The sequence below is a fragment of the Balaenoptera ricei genome, chromosome 2, assembly GCF_028023285.1.
Source record: "Balaenoptera ricei isolate mBalRic1 chromosome 2, mBalRic1.hap2, whole genome shotgun sequence".
Classification (NCBI taxonomy): domain Eukaryota; kingdom Metazoa; phylum Chordata; class Mammalia; order Artiodactyla; family Balaenopteridae; genus Balaenoptera; species Balaenoptera ricei.
Genome location: NC_082640.1, coordinates 51,043,749 through 51,065,438, shown reverse-complemented (window position 1 = coordinate 51,065,438; position 21,690 = coordinate 51,043,749). Strand labels below are relative to the sequence as shown.

At 43.9% G+C, this 21,690-nt stretch overlaps 1 protein-coding gene across 8 annotated transcripts in view; it reads left to right on the top strand.

The window, feature by feature from the left end:
- ADAMTS17 (ADAM metallopeptidase with thrombospondin type 1 motif 17) overlaps positions 1-21,690 on the top strand; it is a 359,201-nt gene that overhangs the window by 301,001 nt on the left and 36,510 nt on the right. For all 8 annotated transcript variants that reach the window (XM_059912613.1, XM_059912610.1, XM_059912612.1 and 5 more), the window contains exon 20: positions 19,988-20,192. In XM_059912613.1, coding sequence (XP_059768596.1) covers positions 19,988-20,192 — 205 coding nt within the window. The remainder of the gene's footprint in view (positions 1-19,987; positions 20,193-21,690) is intronic.

The following is a 21,690-nucleotide window of genomic DNA, read 5'->3' as shown; positions in this document are numbered from 1 at the left end:
ATAAATAAATAAGACCCAGTGCAACCAAATAAATTAATTAATTAAAAAAAAAAAAAAAGAAGAAGACTAAAGGAAGACCTCGAAAGATTTCAGAGACCTTCTTGCCCTGGTGCCTTTATATACTTTGTGTCATCATCTAGAGAACAAGCATACCTACTCTGGTGCTTCAACAGGCTAGTGGGACAGACATTCCGGTCATAGTGTAATGACCTCCCTGTCATACACAGATCTGAGCAGCCCCTGCTGGTCTTCTGAATGCATCACTCATCACCTTGGATCCAGGACTTCAACTTCTGCCCTTTGGAAATCATCCAAAATATAATGGACAAAATTGGCAACCACCCAAATGTCCAACAAGTATGCACTAGTTAAGTAATATGGCTCTATCTATACAGTGGAGTGTTATGCAAGCATTAAAAATCACTCTTGAGAAAATATTTTTGATCACATAGGAATTGCTTCTGCTATCAAGAGTGAAATAGGCAAAATAGTAAATGATTTGCTTATAGTATAACATCATTAAAGAAAATATGTTTAGAAGACTAGGATCATGTATGTTCTTTGGTTTTCTTGCTTTATATTTTTATGTACCTTCCAGATTTTCTACAATGTGCATGAATTATACTTATCATTTCTACTAAGTAAACAAAAAATATGGCTCTAGAAGAGATTCCTAAAATGAGTGAAAGTGTAGACAGAGATACCCTGGGGACCAGCACAAAGATCATTTTAGGAAGCTCTGGATCACTTCTCAATTTTCTTCATTGACAACCATGGAATTCAATTAAACTCACAAAACATTTGTTGCATCCTTAACAAGCACAAGGCTCTGTGCTAGAAACTTTCATTCAGAAGAGCCAGAGACAAGGATCATTCACAGCAAAATGTGACCAGGCCTTTGAGGGCAAAGGGAAGGGAGTCTGAACTCTGAGTGACTCCAAATATTTTGCCAGGGACTGGGACATTCTCTACAATTTTCTAAATAAAATTTTCTTTCGTTTGCCTAAAAGTAAAACTTGACAACATGCAACACTTGGAGAAGGAGGGAAAATATGACACAGAACTCAGTCCAACAAGACTTGCTGTACTGTAGAAATCTTTTCTCTCTGGTTCTCAATGGTGGAGTGGGGGGGCGGCCAGTCTCGTATGCCCGTGTTGGTGGGAAATCCTTAAAGCCCAATTAGACAGAGACACCTTTGCAGAACAGACACTTAGGAACCTGTTTTTACAAATCAAGGAGAAGCAACAATGATCTAGTGAAAATAGATCATTCTGACACGATACTTGCTGAAAAAAAAATCTCAAAAGCATGCAGGGGGATTTCATGCCATAGACTTAATAATGCCAGAAATAAAATGAATCTCTTTACTTTCTACTTGGAAGGCTCAGGAACATGGTTTCTGTAGCTCATTAGCTATTAAAATTATTAACAAATTATTATTTTCAATTGAAAGTGGTTATGGTATTCATTATTTCCTCTCATGCCAAGACTCTCTTTAGTCTACTCAGAACATGAATTGTCCAAAGCAATCCAAAGTTTCTAAATAGTTTTGGACCAGGTTCACTGACTTTGGCCCAGGAAGCCACTCAGGGTTGAGTGGCTAAAGGAATCCATTACGTAATTTATTGAGAACTTAATTGAGACTAATTATTATCTCTCATTGCCTTGCCTGAAGAACATCTGCCCAGCATCTGCTGTGACTCCATTTGGTTGGGATGTTTGAATTTTTCTGTGAAGTGAAATAAGGGGCATGAATATTTTATTGTGGATTTATCCCACTGTAACTTTTTATAGGAAACTGCTGGTTGTTTTATTAGCCAGCAGCGTTAATAGACAGTGTCTCTCCTGCTGGAGCCAAGGTTTGGGGTGTACTCAGAACACACTGCCTTAGCAAGATCTGCCCCTGAGGAGGAGGTGGGCGGGTCTGTGAAATATGTGGCTAAGTCAGTGTTTGGGAGCAGGGGGTGCAGATCCTGGACTGTTTTGTGATGTGCCCGCTAAGACCCAGGTCCATCCAGAAGGGGGCACAAGTTGATAACAGGTTGACCGTATATGACCGATCACTGGCATATCCATGTGAGAAATGAATAGGAGCCATTCACCCCATTTCACAGAGGGAAAAACAAAGTTTCAGAAGTTCAGCAGCCAAGATCATCAAAGACTTAGTGAGCCCAAACTAGAACCGAGCCTCTTGCCTCCTAGGAGGCTCCTGGCCATGACGAGGTGAGGATATTCTTAGGGGAAACAATATCCTTCACACTGTTTGGGAACCAGGGGCAGAAGAGGGCATATCCAGGACCACCGGAAGAGCTCCTGGAGGGGCAAGTACTTGAGATTGGACAACTGAGAGAAGTGAGGAGGCTGTGCAGGCAGAGGGAATAGTGTCTGAGTCTCCAGGTCTGGGAATATCAAGCAGTCTGGAGAGGGAGGAACACATGGGGCCAACCAAAGCCAGGTGGGTAAGGCTGGTCCTCCTACCTTGATCTGTCCTGTCTTATTTTCCTTAGTGCAGAGTCTTATTTTTGTTTGCTTTCATATATTCATGAAAACATCTGCAATCCCTAGTGGGATGATGGAGGAGCATGGGATGAAGGAATGACTAAATTATCAGACTGGGCCTTGAGTGCAACTGGCCCCTTGAGTGGGACTTCAGGATGTGAAAGACAGTAAGCACTAGGGAGCCATCGAAGGTTTTAGAGTGAGGAAGTCACATGACTGAAGCCATGGCAGAGGTGCACAGACTACTTGGAAGGAAAAAGAGATCCCATGGTGGGGAGGCCAGTTAGGAAACTGTTACAATACCCCAGGCAAGGGTTGCCATGGAAATGGGGAAGAGAGGCAGATTTAGATCCCTTATGGGGGTTGGCTTGGTGGCACTTAGCAGCTGCTTGGACATGGCTCAGGGAGCAGTCCAAGCTGCCCTGTAACCCTGCATGGTTGGTCTCTGGAAAAGGAGGGGCTGCCAGTTTTGGCAGTGGGGCAAAGAGGAATGGTTTGTGACCTTGCCTACCCAGAACCAGAGGTGTGGTGGGACCCCTGCTGTCCTCTAGGTTGTCACTCACACAGGCCTGGAGTTCCCAAGGTGGAGAGTCAGGAGGCCTGTGCATCAAAATACCGATGGAAATCATAAGTAAGCTCTGGGAAAAGGAAAGAGAAAGGGAAGGGAAGGGAAGGGAAAGGAAAGGAAGGGAAGGAAAGAAGGGCCATGGGAACAAGGGAGCCCAAGACTGAACAAGGGGAGGGCTGAGATTCCTTGGAGAACAGAGGAGGAGGAGGCTTCAGAGAAGTAGAAGGCAGGTGGCAAGAGCTCCCAGGACCTGAGAAGTCAAGGAGGAACGAGCAAAAATCAGGCAGAGCAGTTGCCAGGGACAGAAGTGTCAAAACTGTCATCTACACTAAGGATTGTTGTGACAAGTTATGCTCACCAAAGACGCTTCGTCATTTTAGTTAATGCGGGAAGGAAGACGCCGCAGGATGCCAGCCACCAAGCAGGATTGGGGCCCCACATCACCGGCCACCTCCACATGGCTCTGGCCTGGATGTCTGTCACCCCTGGGGAATTTCTTCCCAGGCGCACTGTGGACATGACCTTTACAAGCCACACCAGCAGGGCCACCACTTCTAATACAGCAGCATGTTATGAGGCACCAGGGATTCGAAATAGACCAACAAAGTGTAACCGTGGAGGCTGTTGTCCAGGGGCCTGGCTGGCTCCTGCCTGCTCTGGGGGTGTCCGGAAGCGCCTTTGGCAGGAGGGGCACAGGGAGCAAATGTGAGGCTTGAAATTAAAGATAGTCGTGTGTGGGGAAGCGGGCAGAGCTGTAAATTCCCTTGCTCATAAAGCTGCACGCCAGAACCCTTGCAGGGCGAGCTTGGAGACAGAGTCAGCCAGCTTTTCAGGCTGGTCGTGTTGGCGCCCTGCCCCTGCCCCTCTGAGCACAACGGCCTTTCCCCTCTGTACCCCTTCCAGAAGACACAGAGCTGGCTCACTCCAACTCTGGAGAACTCCCCCTAGGAACATTTTCAGAGAATCTTGTGAAATTCTGAGCATTTTCATAGCCAAAGCGAGGCAGTGGCGGGGTGGAATGTCAGGGAGGTCTGCTTGCATGTTTTCATGTTGAATAATTTTGTGGGGCTGGGCAGCTGGGCCAGCTGGGCAGGGGCTCCTGCTGGCGTTACTCAGGCCTCTGGGTATTTCTACAGCCCACTCTTCAGGATTTTGGTGTTGGTTTCGAATTGGTACCACTCAGACTGCTGTCTTGGGAAAACCATGTCACATCATGAATCTGGGGGAGTCTTTTTTTTCCTAATCGTTTTAGGACAAAATTCTTGGGACTCACCTATTAAGCCAACCAAAAGACAAATTACAGGAAGGTGGGGACAAAGCATTGACGGAGGACCCGTGTGGCGAGCCAGTGGTATAGAGTGGCCTCTTCAGGTCAGAGCCAGAGGAAGACACACATCCAGCCTCTCTGGTTTAGGTTCAGAACCACCATAGCTGCCTCCTTGGAAAATTAAAGTGAGAAGTCCTAGACCAGAGGCTGCGGAACCAAATTCCACAGCAGACATGGCTTGGCCTGCACAGGCGTCTTAAGGTTTTAGAGTTCATTTCCAACATTTTAAAACCAGATTGCAATAAGACTCTGAATTTTCAACATTACTTTTAAAAAGGAAAGATGTGGCAATACTTGACCCACATGGCAACTGTGGGCTGGAGCCCGGTGGCTCCCAGGACAGGCACCGTGTTCATTCTCAGTTGACCACAGTCGCTGCCACTCTCAGAAGTCAAGGTCAGTTAGTACATACTGACCTGGCTCTGGGTTGTGTAAGCATTTTTCTTATAAAAATGTTTATATGTACAGAAAAGTCTGAGTTTAACTAATAAACAACTATGCCCACACCTCCCAATTTTAACAGATTTTCATGATTGCCATATTTTAAGTAATCTAAAGTAATAGCATGTTATTAAAATAATATAATACAGATACATTAAAAGTCCCCCTTGACCCCTCCCAGTGCTATTCTTCTCCCCTCCTCCATTAGTGGGTATGCTTCCCCCGCTAATTTTCAAACTTTTACCATATATGCATATATCCACAAACAAGAGAGTATTGTTTGGTGCATTTAAACAAGCTCTGAGCGTATGTATGTTCATCTTGCCTTTGGGATCTAGCCACGTTGCCACTGTGGCTCTGGTACAGCCATTTTCTTTGCTCTATGTGATTTCATCTTAGGTATTTAGTCATTTGCCATTGATGGACATTTGGGTTGTTTGCCAGTTGGGGCTTATGTAAACAATTATGCAGTGACCATCCTTGTCCAGTTTCCTTAGACACATGTGCAAGTTGTATCCCAGAAGTGTAATTACACAGTCATAGGTCTGCACACCTTGAGCTTTCCTCCAAAGGCTTAACCTAACGTTACCGTGTCACCAGCACTGTAAGGGATCCCATTGCTCCAGTCATGAACAAATTTGGTTTAGTCAGACTTTGTAGTGTTGCCATCTGGTGGGGAGGAAATGGTGCCTCATTGTTTGATTTTTTTAATTCCCCTGTGCTGTAGTGAGGTTGAGTGTTTTCATATGTTAAGAGGATATTTATATTTTTTCTGTGATTTATCCTCCTGTTGTTTGCGCATTATCCTGTTGGGCTACTTATCTCTTACTAATTGATTTACGAGCATTCTTTATACATCTTGGATTGTAAATATTTTCCCTTATTTGAGGCCTCTTTTTTCACCTATGGTGTCTTTGAATAGAAGCTTTTATCTTTAATTTAGTTAAATTGGTTAACTTTAAATTTAGGAATTGTGCTTCTTTTGTCGTGTTTGACAATTTCTTCCTGACTTTTCAACTACAAATATGTTTTCCTATGTGTTCTTCCAGAACTTTTAAGGTTTGGCTTTTCTTGCATATAAGAAGACTTTAACACATCCAGAATGTATTTTTCTGTATAGTATGAGCTGAGGCAATGAATTAATTTCTTCCATATGATAACCTGTTGCCTCTCCTCTGTATTATGTAATGGCTAGTTCACCCCATTCCCACTGATTGATAAGGCTGTATTTATGGTAACCAAGATAACAAAACACACCATGCTTTCTGACCACAAGAAAAATACATTGGGAATAAGCAGTAAAAAGATAGTGACCCACTTTTCTCTATATTTTTGGAAATTAAAAATATATATAACTCATGGGTTAGGAGGAAATGATTTTGGAAATTACAAAATATTCAGAACTAACAATTAACATTTCTTTTTTTCTCCCTATTTTTGGGAAGCTGTGGATTATATTTCTGTTCTTTTGATGGTTATCCTTAAATGTGACCCAGGTACCTTAACTATAATGGTTTAAGTAGAGTCCAAAGTACTCAGAATCGCTAGCCTCTTCCTAAACAACACAGTGCCCTTAGTGCATGTGACCCTCAAACAGCCTCTACTTGTTCCTGTTATTATCTGGAGATTTGGTGTTACTATATTGAAAAACCAAAAATATTCTGGTATAACAAAAAGTTATATTAATTAGATGAAACAGACAAAATTCCTAGAAATACAAACTACTGTAACTGACTCAAGAATAAATAGATAACCTGAACAGATCCATAACAAGTAAAGAGATTGAATTAGTAATAAAAAAATTCCCACAGAAAAAAAGCCCAGGATCAGATGGCTTTACTAGTGAGTGAATTTTACCAAACATCTAAGGAAGAATTAGTATCAATTTTTCACAATCTCTTCCAAAAAGTAGAAAAGAAAGCACTTTACAACTCATTCTATGAGGCCAGTATTACCCTGATAACAAAACCAGACAAAGACATCACAAGAAAACTACATGCCAATATTGCTTATGAATATAGACACAAAAATCCTCAACAAAATATTAGTAAATTGAATCCAGCAATATAAAAAGTATTATATACCATGATCAAGTGGAAACTTATGCTGGGAATGCAAGGTCCATTTATCATCTGAAAATCAAATAATGTAATATATCAACCACATCAGTAGAATAAAAGACAAAACCACATTATTGTCTCAATTAACACAAACACACACAAAGTATTTTCAAAATTCAATACTCTTTCATGATCAAGACACTCAACAAACTAGGAATAGACGGGAATTTCCTCAACCTCATGAAGGGATCTACCAAAAGCCCACAGGAACCGTCATACTTAACGGTGAAAGACTAAAGGCTTTTCCCCTAAGAGAGGAACAAGACAAGAATGTCTGTTTTCACTGCTTATATTCAACATTGTACTGGTGGTTCTAGCCAGGGCAATTAGGCAAGAAAATGAAAAAAAAAAAAAAAAAGGCATCTAGGTTAGAGATGTAAAACTATATGTATTTGCAGATGACATGATCTTCCATATAGAAAATTCTGAAGAATCCAGTAAAGAGCTACTAGAACTAATATATTTTCTGGAAAAACAAAATTCAACTGAGTAAATTCAAAGATCTAATTGGCTTTATTTATCAACTCATGCATCAGTCAGGATCCCATCTAGCAACTAGAAGAGCACTCCAAGGGGTTGTACAAATGGGAGATTTTTACTGGCAGAAAGAGGGTGGGCAAGAAAAGTATTAACAAAAGAAAAGATTGCTTCAATCCAGACCATCTTCTTCTGGGGGAAGGGAAGGGCTTTATCATAACATTACCTCACTAGTGTTGATCAGGAAATTTCAGATTGACTCTTAAAGGTCACATTTCTGGAAGGGATTGAAACTGTAATTAAGTATTTGTTTGCTTTCATGGGGGGCAAATGATACCACTTTGGGCTTGTTGTTTTTAACATACGAGTTGAGCAAGGTTACAGGATGTGAGAATGATATACAAAAATCAATTCTTTTTCTATACCCTTGCAATGAATAGTCTGAAAAGGAAATGAAGAGAATAGTTCCATTTACAGTAGCATCAAAAACAATAAAATACTTTGGAATAAATTTAACAAAAGACTTATACACTGCAAATGACAAAACATTATTGAAAGATGTTAATGAATATCTAAATACATCCCATTAGAAGGCTTAGTGTTGTTAAGAGGGCAATACTCCTCAAATTGATCTACTGATAAAACATAAATCCCTATCAAAATTCCAGCTGTCTTTATTGCGCAAATGAACAAGCTGATCCTAAAATTTATGTGGAATTGCAAAGGGTTCCAAATAGTCAATACAATCTTTAAAGATAAGAACAAAGTTGGAGGACTTATGCTTCTTAGTTTCAAAGATTACTACAAAACTGGAGTAATCAAGACAGTATGGGACTTGCATAAAGAGAGACATATAGAACAATGTAATATAAATGAGTAAATAAATATTCTCACATTTACTATCAGTTAATTTTCAACAATGCAATAAAGAATCATCTTTTCTATAAACGGTACTGAGACTCTGGATGTCCACGTACAAAAGATAGAAGTTGGATCCCTAGCTTATACCATAGACAAAAAATTAACTCAAAATGGATCAAGCGCCTACATGTAAGTGCTAAAGCTATAAAACTCTTACAGGAAAACATAGGCATAAATCTTCCTGACTCTAGATTAGGCAATGGTTTCTTAGATATGAAAGCAAAAGCACAAGCAACGAAAGAAAGAAATAAACTGAACATTATAAAAATTTAAAACTTTTGTTCTTCAAGGCCATGAAGAAAATGAAAAGATAACCCAAAGAAGGGAAAAAAATGTTTTCATAAATCTTATATCTGAAAAAATAATTTTATCTAGACCATATCAAAAACTCTTACAACTCAATAATAAAGAAAACAAATAACCCAATTAAAAAATGGGCAAATCATCTGAACATTCTTTTTTTTTTTTTTTGCTAATGTGAATTTTCTTTATTATTGAAACTTTCTCAGATTATGCAATTCTTTAGTAAAACAGTATTGAGTCACTAACAATAGGAAACATGTTTTTCACACATTTAGTAGAACACAAATTGAACAGACATTCTCAAAAGAAGATACACAAATGGCCAATAAGCACATGAGAAGATGCTCAACATCATCAGCCATCAGGGAAATACAAATCAAAACCACAATGAAATTCAACAAGTAGTATTGGGGAAACTGGATATCAAAATACAAAAGAATGAAGTTGGACCTTTACCTTATACCATGTACAAAAATAAGCTCAAAATGGAGCAAAGACCTAAATATAAGAGTTAAAGATAAAACTCAGAATAAAACATAGGAAAAAAGCTTCATTACATTGGATTTGGTAATGACTTCTTAGATATGACACCAAAAGCATAGGCAACAGAAGGAAAAATAGATAAATTGGACTTCAAAATTAAAAACTTTTTTGTATCAAAGGACATAATCAACAAAGTGAAAAGGCAACCCAAAGAATGGGAGAAAATATTTGCAAATCATATACTTGATAAAGAAGCAATATGCAGAATGTATAAAGAATTCCTACAACTAAACAACAAAAGGCACCCAATTAAGAAATAGGCAAAGAACATGTTTACTCATTTCTCCAAAGAAGATATGCACATGGCCAATAAGTACATGAAAAAATGCTCATCATCACTAATCATTAGGGAAATTCCAATCAAACCACAATGAGGTAACCACTTCATACCCATGAGGATAGTTATTATTAAAAACAGCAAATAAGTGTTGGTGAGGATGTGGTGAAATTGGAACCCTTCTACATTGTTGAATGGAATGTCAAATGGTACAGCCACTGTGGGAAACAGTATGGTGGTTCCTCAAAAAATTAAACACAGAATTACCATGTGATCCAGCAATTTCACTTCTGGGTATATACCCAAAAGAACTGAAAGCAAGGACTCAAACAGAAATTTGTACAACCATCTTCATAGCAGCACTATGCACAATAGTCAAAAGGTGGAAGCAACACAAGTGTCCCTCTCTGGACAAATGGATAAATGAAATGTGTTACATGTGTACAATGGAATATTACTCAGCCTTCAAAAGGAAGGAAATTCTGACACATGCTGCAACATGGATGAACCTTGAGGACATTATGCTAAGTGAAATTAGACAGTCACAAAAGAACAAACATTGTATGATTCCACTTGTATGAGGTACCTGGAGCAGCCAAAGTCATAGACACAGAAAGTAGGATGATAGTTGCCAGGGGCTGGGGGGAGAGGGTAATAGGAAGTTATTGTTTAATGAATCTAGAATTCAGTTTGGGAAGATGAAAAGTTTGGGAGAGAATGGTGAGGGTTATACAACAATGTGAATGTATTTAATGCTACTGAAGTGTACACTGCAAAGTGGTAAAAATGGTAAATTTTGTATACATTTTACCACAGTAAAATGAAACCACAATGGGATACCACTTCTCACCCACTAGGATGGCTATAATCAAAATGATAGATAATAGAAAAAATTTATGAGAGTGTGGAGAATTTAGAATTTCATACACTACTGTAGAAATGCAAAATGGTGTAGCTGCTTTGGAAACAGTCTGGCATTTCTCAAATTGTTAAACTTAGCGTTAGCATACGATCCAGCAATTCCACTCCTTGGTATATACTCAAAAAAATGAGAACATATGTCCACACAAAAATTGTACACAGATGCTCATTGCAGCATTATTCCTAATAGCCGAAATGTGGAAACAACCCAAATGTCCATCAGCTGATGAACCGATAAATAAACATGGTGTATCTATACAATCAAGTATTATTCAATGATAAAAAGGAATGAAATACTAATAGATGCTATAACATGGATGAGCCTTGGAAACATTATGCTAAGTGAAAGAAGCTAGGCACAAAGAACCACATGTTATGTGATTCCATTTATATGAAATGTCCAGAAGAGGCAAATCTATAGAGACAAAAAGTAGATTAGTGATTGCCTGGGGCTGAGAGGGATGGGAGGGGGGCATGTATTGGGAGATGACAGCTAAGAGGTGTGGAGTTTCTTTTGGGGGTAATAAAAATATTCTAAAATTGATTGTGGTGGTGATTTCACACCACCACAATATATTTCAGAATATACTGAATTGTTCTCTTTACATGGATGAATTGTATGGTATGTGAACTATGTCTCATTGGAACTGTTAAAATAGTTCTTCTACTTGCTAATGTATGACCTTGGGCAAGCCACTTAACCTCTCTGTGCCTTGATTTCCTCACCTGTAGAATGGCTCTCCAAAGGATTGTTACAGGGATCAAATAATTTGAGTCATGTTAAGTGCTGAGGACATTGCCTGGCACATAGGAAGCTCCTGAAACGGTTAGCTGGTGCAATATCTAGAGAAATCATTCTTAAAACATTTCCCTTAAGCCATGTTTTAGCAAAGCATTGAAGTCTTCCCTTCCTTCCCTTCTCCCTCCCTCCCTCACTCCCTTCCTTCCTTCCTTTCTCTTCCTTTCCCCAGCACTTGAAAACTAACCACAGTGACTCAAGAACCTTTTCAGGAAAACGCAGCAAGTTCTCAGACCCTGACCCAGCCTGATTTCAGGATGGAATTATGTCCTCCAGCAGAAGCTCACATGCACAGGCCGATGTATTCGCTCCTCATCATGCACTCCAGGCTCTCATTTCCTCCTATAAAAAACAAATATGTGAATAATATTACTTTTCAGGGAAATATATATGAGAACTCATAATTCTCAAGTTTAAATGGAGAAATGCTGAATTGAAACTTCGTATGCAGCTCTAAAGCGTCCCCCTCTGTCCCCTGGGAGAACATCACAGCCCAGCTTGCTAAGTCCGGGTTGTACCTCCTTACCCCACTCCTTTCACAGACATCTGTTCAATAAAAGCAGCCACGTATCTTCGGAGACTTTAAATGGCACATGTGTTTTGATTGTTCTCATAACGGAGTTGCTGGCTCCAATCTGCCCTGAGCTGTGAGAGTGGCTCGGGCAGACAGAGAGTCTGTCGCTGCCGAGTCCTCCGTGGTGTTTTTGGGACAAGGCCCAGGAGGTCCCGGCTCTTGGCCAGCCGGCCTCTGCCACGTCTCCTCACCCCAGGCTGGCGGCACACGTGGTGACCACAGCCCGGGTGCCCTGGGAGAGGCCTTGTCATCCACGGGAAGGCAGAGCGGTGTTAGCCTGACCTCGGCCAGACGTTCACAGCCTAGGGGCCAGCAGCCCTGCACCAGGGAGAGAGGGAAGAGACTCCCATCCTTGGAGCTCCCCTGCAGGCATCTCCCTGGGGCCTTTACGTGCCGTAAGGTCACCATCGGGTCCTCACAGCTGTGCGCCCAGTTCTTGCCCCTGCTTTATGGATGAGGGCCAGGTGCTCAGAGGAGAGAGATAGCTCGCACCAAGTTATAGGACTCAGCACTCAAACAGGTTTTTCATATTCCTCTCATCTGAATCACACAAATTTATTGAAAATTTTTTAAAAATTAAAACTAATTTGTTTTGGTTCCGAATGCCCGCATAGACTGCCCATTCCAGAGGGCTTTGAGGAATAGCAGCTCCTCTGAATGCGATGGATGCCTAGACTGAGAGTAATAGTTACAGCAATAATAACAGCTGCTAGTTATCAGGCCCATAGAGTGCGAGGCCTGCGCTGACCGTGTGGCAGAGGCTTGAGTACTGACTTGTCCAAGGTCACACAGCTGGCAAGTCGGTGGAGTGGACTCAAGTCCAGGCCCATCTGACACCAGCGTCCTGAATGTGACCTTCTGAGACTTTGAGAATGTCTGATTCTAGTAAGTGGGCACCTTTTACTCTCAGGGCATCCTGATGAGGTTGGTCAGGTATTCCCTAACCAGAGCAAGATTGTATAAATACAAAAAGGAAGCTTCTGGGTTGGGGCACAGAGGACCCACCCACTTAATAGCTAGCGGGCCTTAGGCCAGTCTTGCTGTCTCTCCAAGTCGGTTTCTCCATCCGTGAAGCAAGACCAGCAGGCCCGGAGCCACCTTCCTCTGGGAGTTCAGGTGGGTGTGAAGGCAAGATGGTGGTGGGAAAGGACTGGGCACAAACGGGAGGGACACCTTGGAGACATGGGGCTGACCCACAGGGGGAAATGCAGGCCTGTTCCTTCAAACTCTCTCTTGGCAGAGGAGAAATGAGAAATGAGATCTTTGATCTGTTTGCTTTCCAAATCAGACTGCCTGAGACTTCCTGGGCTAGGAATGGACAGGATCACTCTTCAGGCCAGACTCTTTATCAAGGTGCACTGACCCACTGGCCCACTGACCCAGGTCACCAAATCCCAAGGGGAGACAGCAGCCAAGCCCTGGTTGAGGCCGGGCCTTCCCCTCACACATGCTGCCCACCGCCAGGTCCCTGGCCTCCCTCTCCTGCTGGCCTCCTGCGTCTCGGACGTGGCACAGGTCTCCCACAGGTCATCTACTCTGCCATTTGGCCCAGATGACTTCCATGAGGCACTGCCAGTGGGCAGGAGTGGCCTTTCTAGACAGATGGGTCCACGAGAGGAAGCTCCCTGTCTGTCCTGGAGCCACTGCTTCCAGCCCTCAGCCATACGCAGCATTTCCTTCTCACGCAGATGTCCCCTCTCACGTTCTCACTCATGCTTCCCGCCCACGCGCAGTCTGCTTGACCAGAGGCTCCCAAGTCATGAGACAGCTCGCATCAGGTCTTGTTTCCAAAGCTTGGGTGTCACCCCAAGATTGAGGGTCTGTGGAGCCCACTCTGTAGGCATCAAACCAAATCTGCTAAGGGGCGCCCGCAAGGCCTCTCCTCTTCACCCTCATTCCACTCTGCATTTACAGCACTGGCAACCCTTCTCCCCAGTTCTCCCCCGGGTCAGCAACCTGTCCTCATGGCTAAATCCAGGGGATGCTCTTCAGGCCTCATTCAACCAACCCTTCCTGGCGTCTCTTGCACCGTCCTCCTGCCCTCCCTAGCCTTGCTCGTCGCCTCTTCTCCTGCTCCTCAGAGCCTCCCATGACTGATTCCAACCCCAGGTGCTTGTATTCCCCAGCCCCTGCCCCTGCCCTCTGTCCTCCTGTATAAGCTCCCTGGATGAGTTGTTCTTACCCTTGATGTCTACCAGGATTTATTGCTTTTGACTTCCAACCCTGTGTCTCCAATCAGGCAGCACCCTTGAACGCCAGAACTGCACCTGCAGACCCTTCCCAGCACCACTCAGCGACCCAGTGACTGCCTTCAAAGTGGTGCCCACCCTTCTGCCCCCAGGCCAACTCCCCTCCCTGTGTCCTCCCTCCCAGTGGAGGCACCACCAGCATCCTCTGGACCAGTCAGAATCCTGAGCTTGATTCTTGCCTCCTTTCTCTCCATGACCCCACATACCCAAAGCCCTGTCAAAACCCTTTCATAGTCTTGTATCAGTGCCTGTTTTCCATTTCTCCACTGCCTTCATGAAAACCATCATCTTGCCCCAGGGCACATGATTACTGGATACTGCCCAAGGAAACCTCCCTCTTACCCACCCTGAAGTACCCTCCAAGGATTGGCCATCCCAAACTCGCAGTTGTTCCTCAACACTTCATGGGCAGGCGCTGTCTGTCAGAGCACTGAGCCCTGCTTCTTTGGTTGGCCAACTTCACTTTGACTTCAGGACCCAACTCAAGCTCCATTTCCTCCGCTGCACTTAGCAGATAGTGAAGACATTGCCTGTTTACATGCTTCCCTCTCCCCCAAGGACCACACACTTGACTGAGCTTTGTGAAGGTGGGATGCTGAGCTGAGTGCCCTGGCCCTTGATTCAGGGCTTGGCATGAAGTTGATATCCACGTGTCTGGGGGACAGATAAGATGAGGTTGGACAAAGTAACCATCCCAGTAGCAGAAATCTCTTTAACCTGCCCTGCAGCTTTCTGGAGTTTTTGGACTGTTTCATATCCTTCTTTTCATGCTGTGGTATTTTACATGTAAAATACATGGTATTTTACAAGCATATTTGATGCTATGCTTGGAATTTGCATGTCTCTATAACAGATGCTCAGAGAATCACATACAGTCATCTAGTTTCCTTACTTTGATTAATTTAGCTAATGTAAGGAACGTTCCTGATTCAGAGATAGGCACAGATTAGGTGCTCAGTCAATGCCAGATCCTTACTACTGACCCATTTTGGAGATGGATAAAGTTGACACCATGGACAGACCACTTGTTATCTTGAACACTTGTTGTGTTGAAATACAACAGCTCACATTTTTTTTACAATATGAAGTTGTTGAAAATAAATGACCCACCAGTGTACTCTTTTTGGTTGTCTATACTTGAGATTCACTTTATATTCAACATAAAATAACTGTGTTAGAAGAATGTGATCCTGAAGATGCCATTGTTTCTTTGTGAGACTGTCACATTTCAGCAGATTTCATGAGATCTTTACCTAGTTTAAGTCTCAGCCAAATCAAGACTGAATAGAAACTGAATTTTGAACGTAAGATAAAATTTCTCAGGACTGTTAATGTGATGCGTGTAGTAGGCAAAATAATGACCCCCAAAGATGTCTACATCCTAATCCCTGGAACTCATGAAAGTGTTAGGTTACTTGTCAAAGGAAAGTTAGAGCTGCAGGTGGAATTAGGTTGCATGGGTCTCCCCTGAAAGATGTCACCAGAGCCAGGAGAGAGGCATGGAACCGACTCCTCAGTGTCCTCAGAAGGAACCCACCCTGCCAACACTTGGATTTTTAACTTCCGGCCTCCAGAGCCGTAAGAGAATAAATTTCTGTTGTTTTAAGCCACCCAGCTTCTGGTACTTTTCACGGCAGCTCTAGCAAACTAATACAGTTTGCTAATCAGCCGGCTTATGCTGGATTATCTGAGTGGGTCCAGTGTAATCACAAGGGTCCTAAAAGCAGAAGACAGAAGCAGAAGAGAAGGTTGGAGTGATGTGATGTGAGAAGAACTCGGCCTGAGTTGCTGGCTTTGAAGGCTGAAGAAGGCACCACAAGCCAGGGAATCGGGGCAGTGTCTAGAAGCTGGAAAAGGCAAGGAAGCAGAGTCTTCCTGGAGTCTCCAGAAGGAAACAGCCCTGCCAGCACCTTGATTTTAGCCCAGTGAGACCCACGTCAGATTTCCAACCTCTAGAAATGTAAGATAATCAATCTGTGCTGTTTTGAGCCATTAAGTTTATGGCAATTTGCTACAGCAGCAATTAAAAAAGAATATAGGGTCTCAGGTAGTGACAGAGCTGCCCAAGGCCTAGTAGTCCCCCCTCATCTGCGGGCCATACATCCCAAGCCCCCCAGTAGATGCCTGAAACCCATGATAGTACTGAACCCTATAGATACTTACATACTATGTATTTCCTGTGCTAACCGGCAGGGAGCCTATACAGCGTGGATAAGCCAGGCAAAGGGATGGTTCACGTCCAGGCGGGACCAATTGGGTTGGTGGGAGATTTCATCCCACTGCTCACAACAGCGTGCAGTTTAAACTTATGAATTGTTTATTTCTGGAGTTTTCCATTTAATGTTTTCAGTAACTGAAACTGGGGAAAGTGAAACCACAGATAATGGTGGAAAACTGTACCCGATTAGAATGATTGAACTTGAAGTGTGTGCAGAGGAGCTACACCTGTGCTGGACAGGAGAGGCTGTCCTGACCCTGTGGGAACAGGGGAGGGGCCTGGATTAGGGAAGTGTTAATGGTGGCTTCATCAAGAATTACAGTTTTATTGCTTTTAAGAAGAACTGCTAACTCAAACTTGGCTAATGAATGTCGCTGTTAAGGTTTTCAGAGGATAAGAGTGAAAAAAGCTCAGACTTACATTGTAATTGTAATATACATTGTTGTGTGGAACTGCAGGCCTTTCCCAAGTTACTAGACTTGGGATCAATGGGATTTTACTCTGATGTCTGGGTGTGCGATGTCATCCCACTGCCCTAGATGGGCCTCCTGCAGCCAAGGTCCTTCAGGGGAAGTGGATTCTTTCAGCCACCAAAAACGAAGTTTTAGGAAGGCCACTTTTTCTCCCCATACCTCACTGAGGTGTTTGTCAAGATCAGAAGCAAAAAGGTCCAGCTGAAAAATAGCTCCGATAACCTGAAGCAGGTGCACCTGTGACAAACAGCCGTCTTGTCGGCGGCTCATCACGCGTTTCAGGCGGGGATAGGTCTGAGGATTCTTCTGGAAAGAGGAGGAGGGATGCATGGGCTCTTTTCCATTCTGTTATCCTTTTGCAAAGCACCAGACACCAGAGGTAAAGGAGAGGAGAACCTGGAGGGCTGGCGGTCCCTCCCAGCTCTATGGGAATCTGACCCCCACAGATCTGACTTTTCCAGCCAGTGATGGGGCAGGAGGAGCCCCCGAGGCAGGACTGCTGAGTCCTCCCAGCAGTTCACCATTCCCCCAGGTGTCCTGGATGTGACCTTTGTGTGAACAGAGTTGGCGTCCACATTCCCTAGAATACATGCTCTGATTGTGTGGCCAGGAATGGAGACGCTGGTACCCTATGGCAATGGCACGCATGCCCAGGGCAGTGACAGTCCCATGAGTGTGACATAGAGGTCCCACTTCCAAGGCTCGGCCCTGGGAAGCACAGGAAATACAAAATACAGGGGCAGGATTCTAAGCCATTTCACAGTTGGGGTCAGCACAATAATACCGAACAGGTCTCAACCTAAAACCTAACATTTATATTCACAAAGTTAATTGTAAAAGGCCAGGACAAAGGAGATCTGGCTGAGAGTCAGTTCATGAGAGAGAAAAACATAGTAGGCACTAACAGAGGTACAATGTGGTTGCTTTAAAAAAAGAAAAGAAATAGTGCAGAGTTGGGGAGTATTCATGAAAACAAGTCCCCATTTAAAGAGAAAATCATCACATTCTCTCTTGCTGCTTTCAGATCACATCTGGACCATTCTGCCCATGACAAATCAGCCCATTTTAAGAACAGTAGTGACTGATTAGAGACTTACAATGGATTGAGAATCTGCAAATTATTTTGATCAAGAGAAGAGAAAACTTAAAAGGGGAACAAAATGGGTAGAAGTTGGTTTGATTCTTTCGGTGATGTTTAAGCAGTTGTCAGGTACTGAAATGGGAGCAAGGCTGCATGCATGTGGGAAGTGTCCATTTCCCACCAAGGAAACACAAAATAATGGCAATACTAGTTATGTTATAGGGCTTATGTATGCCAGGTGCTGCCATAAGCAATTTGCAGGCAGTATGTTACCTGTCCTCATATCCCGAGGCCAGCACTGTGTTTCCATCCCCCGCAGCATGAGCAAGGGGTCTGACAAGAGGAGCTTCACTAGAGTTAGTCCCTGGGCCGTGAAGGGCAGAGTGATGAGCTCTGCCAAGGGGACTGGAGATGAGCTCTAGATGAGGTGGCCTGAGCTTGCCCCAATGGACAAGGAGAAACCATGTCGGGATGGAGGGAGGGGCCTGGGTAGCCCCATCTTCTCAACATTTAGTCCAACACCTCCACTACCCCCAGCTGGTTCAAGCCACCCTTATCTCCCACCTGGACCATTGCAGTAGCCTCCTCCCCACTCTGCCTGTTGCCACCCCTACCCATTGTAGGCTGGTAGCCACACAGAGTCAGGGTGGCCCTGGAAGGCGTGTCTTCCTTTCTCCAAACCCTCCAGGACTGCATCTCATTCAAGCAAGAGCCACAGCAGCCAGCCAGGCCCTGCATAATCTCCCCCTGCTCCCTCTCATGTCCCTCCCTCTCCTGCTCACCCCCTCCCCCAGCCACACTGGACTCCCGGCTGCCCCTCAGCCCTGCCAGCACACCCCTCCACCAGGGCCTTTGCACCTGCTATGCCCTCTGCCTGCAAGTCTTCTCCCACAGAGCACAGGGCTTATGCCTCACTTCCTTCCAGTCGCTGCCCAAATGCCAGGCCATCCTTGCCACCTTGAATAAAATAGTGCCAACCCCCCTCATCTCCTTGCTGGTCTGCCCTGTGCTGCATTACTTTTCTCTAAAGCACTTACTATGGTGTGGCATATTCTCTCTGCATATATGTTATATACACTCTATTACAATATATTGTATTCTGTTGTACATTGTTCATCCGTTTACTGTTTGTCCTCATTAGAATAGGAAGACTCAGAGGGCAGGGCTTTGTTTCGTTCACTGCCTCATCATCAGAACTTAGATGTTTCCAAACAGTGGGATGGCCTCATCAGATTTGGTTTCAGGTGGGATTTAGGATGATTCTGACTGATGTGAGAACTGAGTGGTTATCAGGGCTGACCATCCAGATGGAGCTGCTTTGTCAAGTAGTGAGCTCCTGGGAGCTGGGAATATTTGAGTCTCGTCCATGAACCAGAGCACAGAGAGTCTTTAAAAGGGCATTCAAAGCCCTGTTTGTGTCCTGAGAAATCATCATTCCCAAACTGCCTAGCCCCTTTCCAACACCCTAAGGCCAACAGAGACCTGACAGAATTGGGATCATTGAAATATTAGGCAGGTAGACAAAGTCTTAGTTGAGCACTTTCAGCTGATGGCCTCAGCAGCCTAGTCTTCCCACGGCCCACAGGTTGCCTCCTCGAGAATGACAGTCCCCACTCAGGAGGGCCCACCACCCTTTGGAAAGCAAGGAGTCCTGATGTGTTTAAGCTGGGACTGGGGTGTCTTTGGCGAGGGCTGTGCCAGTCAGCTTCTGCTGCAGTGACAAACAACCCCAATATCTCTGTGGGGTACAACAGCATCATGCTATTACAGAGCCCAGCAGTCAGGCGACCCCTGTATTGGACCTGCTGTTCTCATGGCAGAGGACAGGAAGAGTGAGAGACAAACCACATAGTAACTCAAAGCTTCTGCTGGGATGTGGTCAGCTTCGTGTCCACTCACACCCCACTGAACAAAGATGGCACAAGACAGCAAGAGGGGGACGTAGGGACAATAAGTCAGTCTGCTGTTGTGGTGGGGGGCAGGGGGGGGCAGTTGCAGAAAGATTTCTGTACTGAGTAGGCCACTGAACCACTCTACTCAGATAGCTCTGATATTCTGCTCTGATATTCCGGAATTATTTCCAAAGCCGACTGCAAAGCTGAGTCTGTCTCCTTCCCTCCCACAGCAGGCCCACAATTCCACCATCTGTCTGGAAGGCCCTTTGTTCTCTCACTGTCTTTTCTCTTTCCGGGTAGGTGGGTGGCAGGCCCGTGGAGCCCCTGCTCAGCGACCTGTGAGAAGGGCATCCAGCACCGGGAAGTGACCTGCATGTACCAGCTGCAGAATGGCACACACGTCGCCACTCGGCCCCTCTACTGCCCGGTGCCCCGGCCATCGGCAGTGCAGAGCTGCGAAGGCCAGGACTGCCTGTCCATCTGGGAGGCGTCAGAGTGGTCACAGGTGGGTGCCTGGGCTGCCGCCAGTACTGAAACCACCACCAGGGCCTCAGGGCCTTGTCTGTAGCGACCCCAAAATGGTTCCTTTCCCTCTCTGCTGTTTTTGACACACCCTCACGTATCACAGTCCTAGCCAGACCCCAGAGCAGCTCAAAGCCATGTTCTAAGTCACATATTCTCAAATTCCATCAGAGATATCAACGTGGCCAAAAAAACATGGATAGTGTGTTTTTTTGATAATGTATATCACAGTACTGTTTGGTCCCATTTCCTGTGAAAATTCTCATGTAAATATAGATGGATGGATGGATGGATGGATGGATGGATGGATAGATGCATAGGAGATAGGTAGGTAGGCAGGTAGACAAATAAACACCTTTTAATCTCTTTTGTGCACTTTGGAACTGTAGGGTGGTCAGGTTGGGAAGGTGGTTTCAAAGGCTTCCCTTCAGTTCCATGGCAGTCTTTGTGGAGCTGCCTTTGCAAGAGGCAGGAAGATGTTGGGAAGGACAGCTTTTAGTGTGTGAGTCGGTTACAAATCTCATGCCATAAAACATTTTGGAAAGAGGTCAATTAAGCCTTAATTTTTAACTTTGAAGACTGATCCTAGAAATATTTTATCTTCGGTAATATCATCCTTCAAGGCTTGGCATTGAGTTTGCATTAATGATTTTGATTGTTTGGCTATGAAACAAAAAAAATAGCTGAATAAAGGGCAAGCTTCCCTCAGGTCCTCCATCAAACGTGTTCTAGGAAAGTCAGAAAGGCTAAATCCAAGACACTCTTCAGTGTGGAAAATATTTTTAAAGTTCCTTTTTATTGCCAAGCAGTTGGAATTATTTTGAATAAGAAAGTATTCAGCCCGTTTTAATGAACGAAAAGTCTGCCCTTGGCTGCTCTAAAACTGAGTTTACGTTTTAGGCAGATCTTGACGTGTACCCATTTAAAGACAGGCATTTTTTGCCTATCCTTTAAGATATTTTAGGAAAAGGACAGAGTTTTAACATTAAAAAATTGTTTTTCTTTACATGTACCTAGGTTAATAAGTTTAACATTCAATGGACTTTTGGGGAGGGGGATGCCTGCTAGAAGGGTAGGGGCAGGTGTGCAGTCTCTCTCCCTTGCCATGAGCCTTAGGGCCTTGATCACCTGGTTCTTGATCCAAACAAGATTTATGCCTTATCAGATCAAAACCATAAATTTTCCATTTATAGGTCTCTTATGGGGGAAAAATGCCTCCTTAACAAAATAAACGAGGCTGACATAATCAACTATCATTACAGTATTGAAGAGCACCATTTTGGAAAGTGTGAGACAATTGGAGCAAGAGTTAAAGAAATATCTCCATCCCTATTCCTATATCTATGTGTTGCCTAATCCTAATCCTGAAATAGTATCCACACCAATCAGTCTAATTCTGACTCAGCTCAGGCTCAAGAAAAATGCTTTTTTCTAAACATTTGACTCAGAATCAAATCTTTCCTCCATGAGGTGCTCACAAA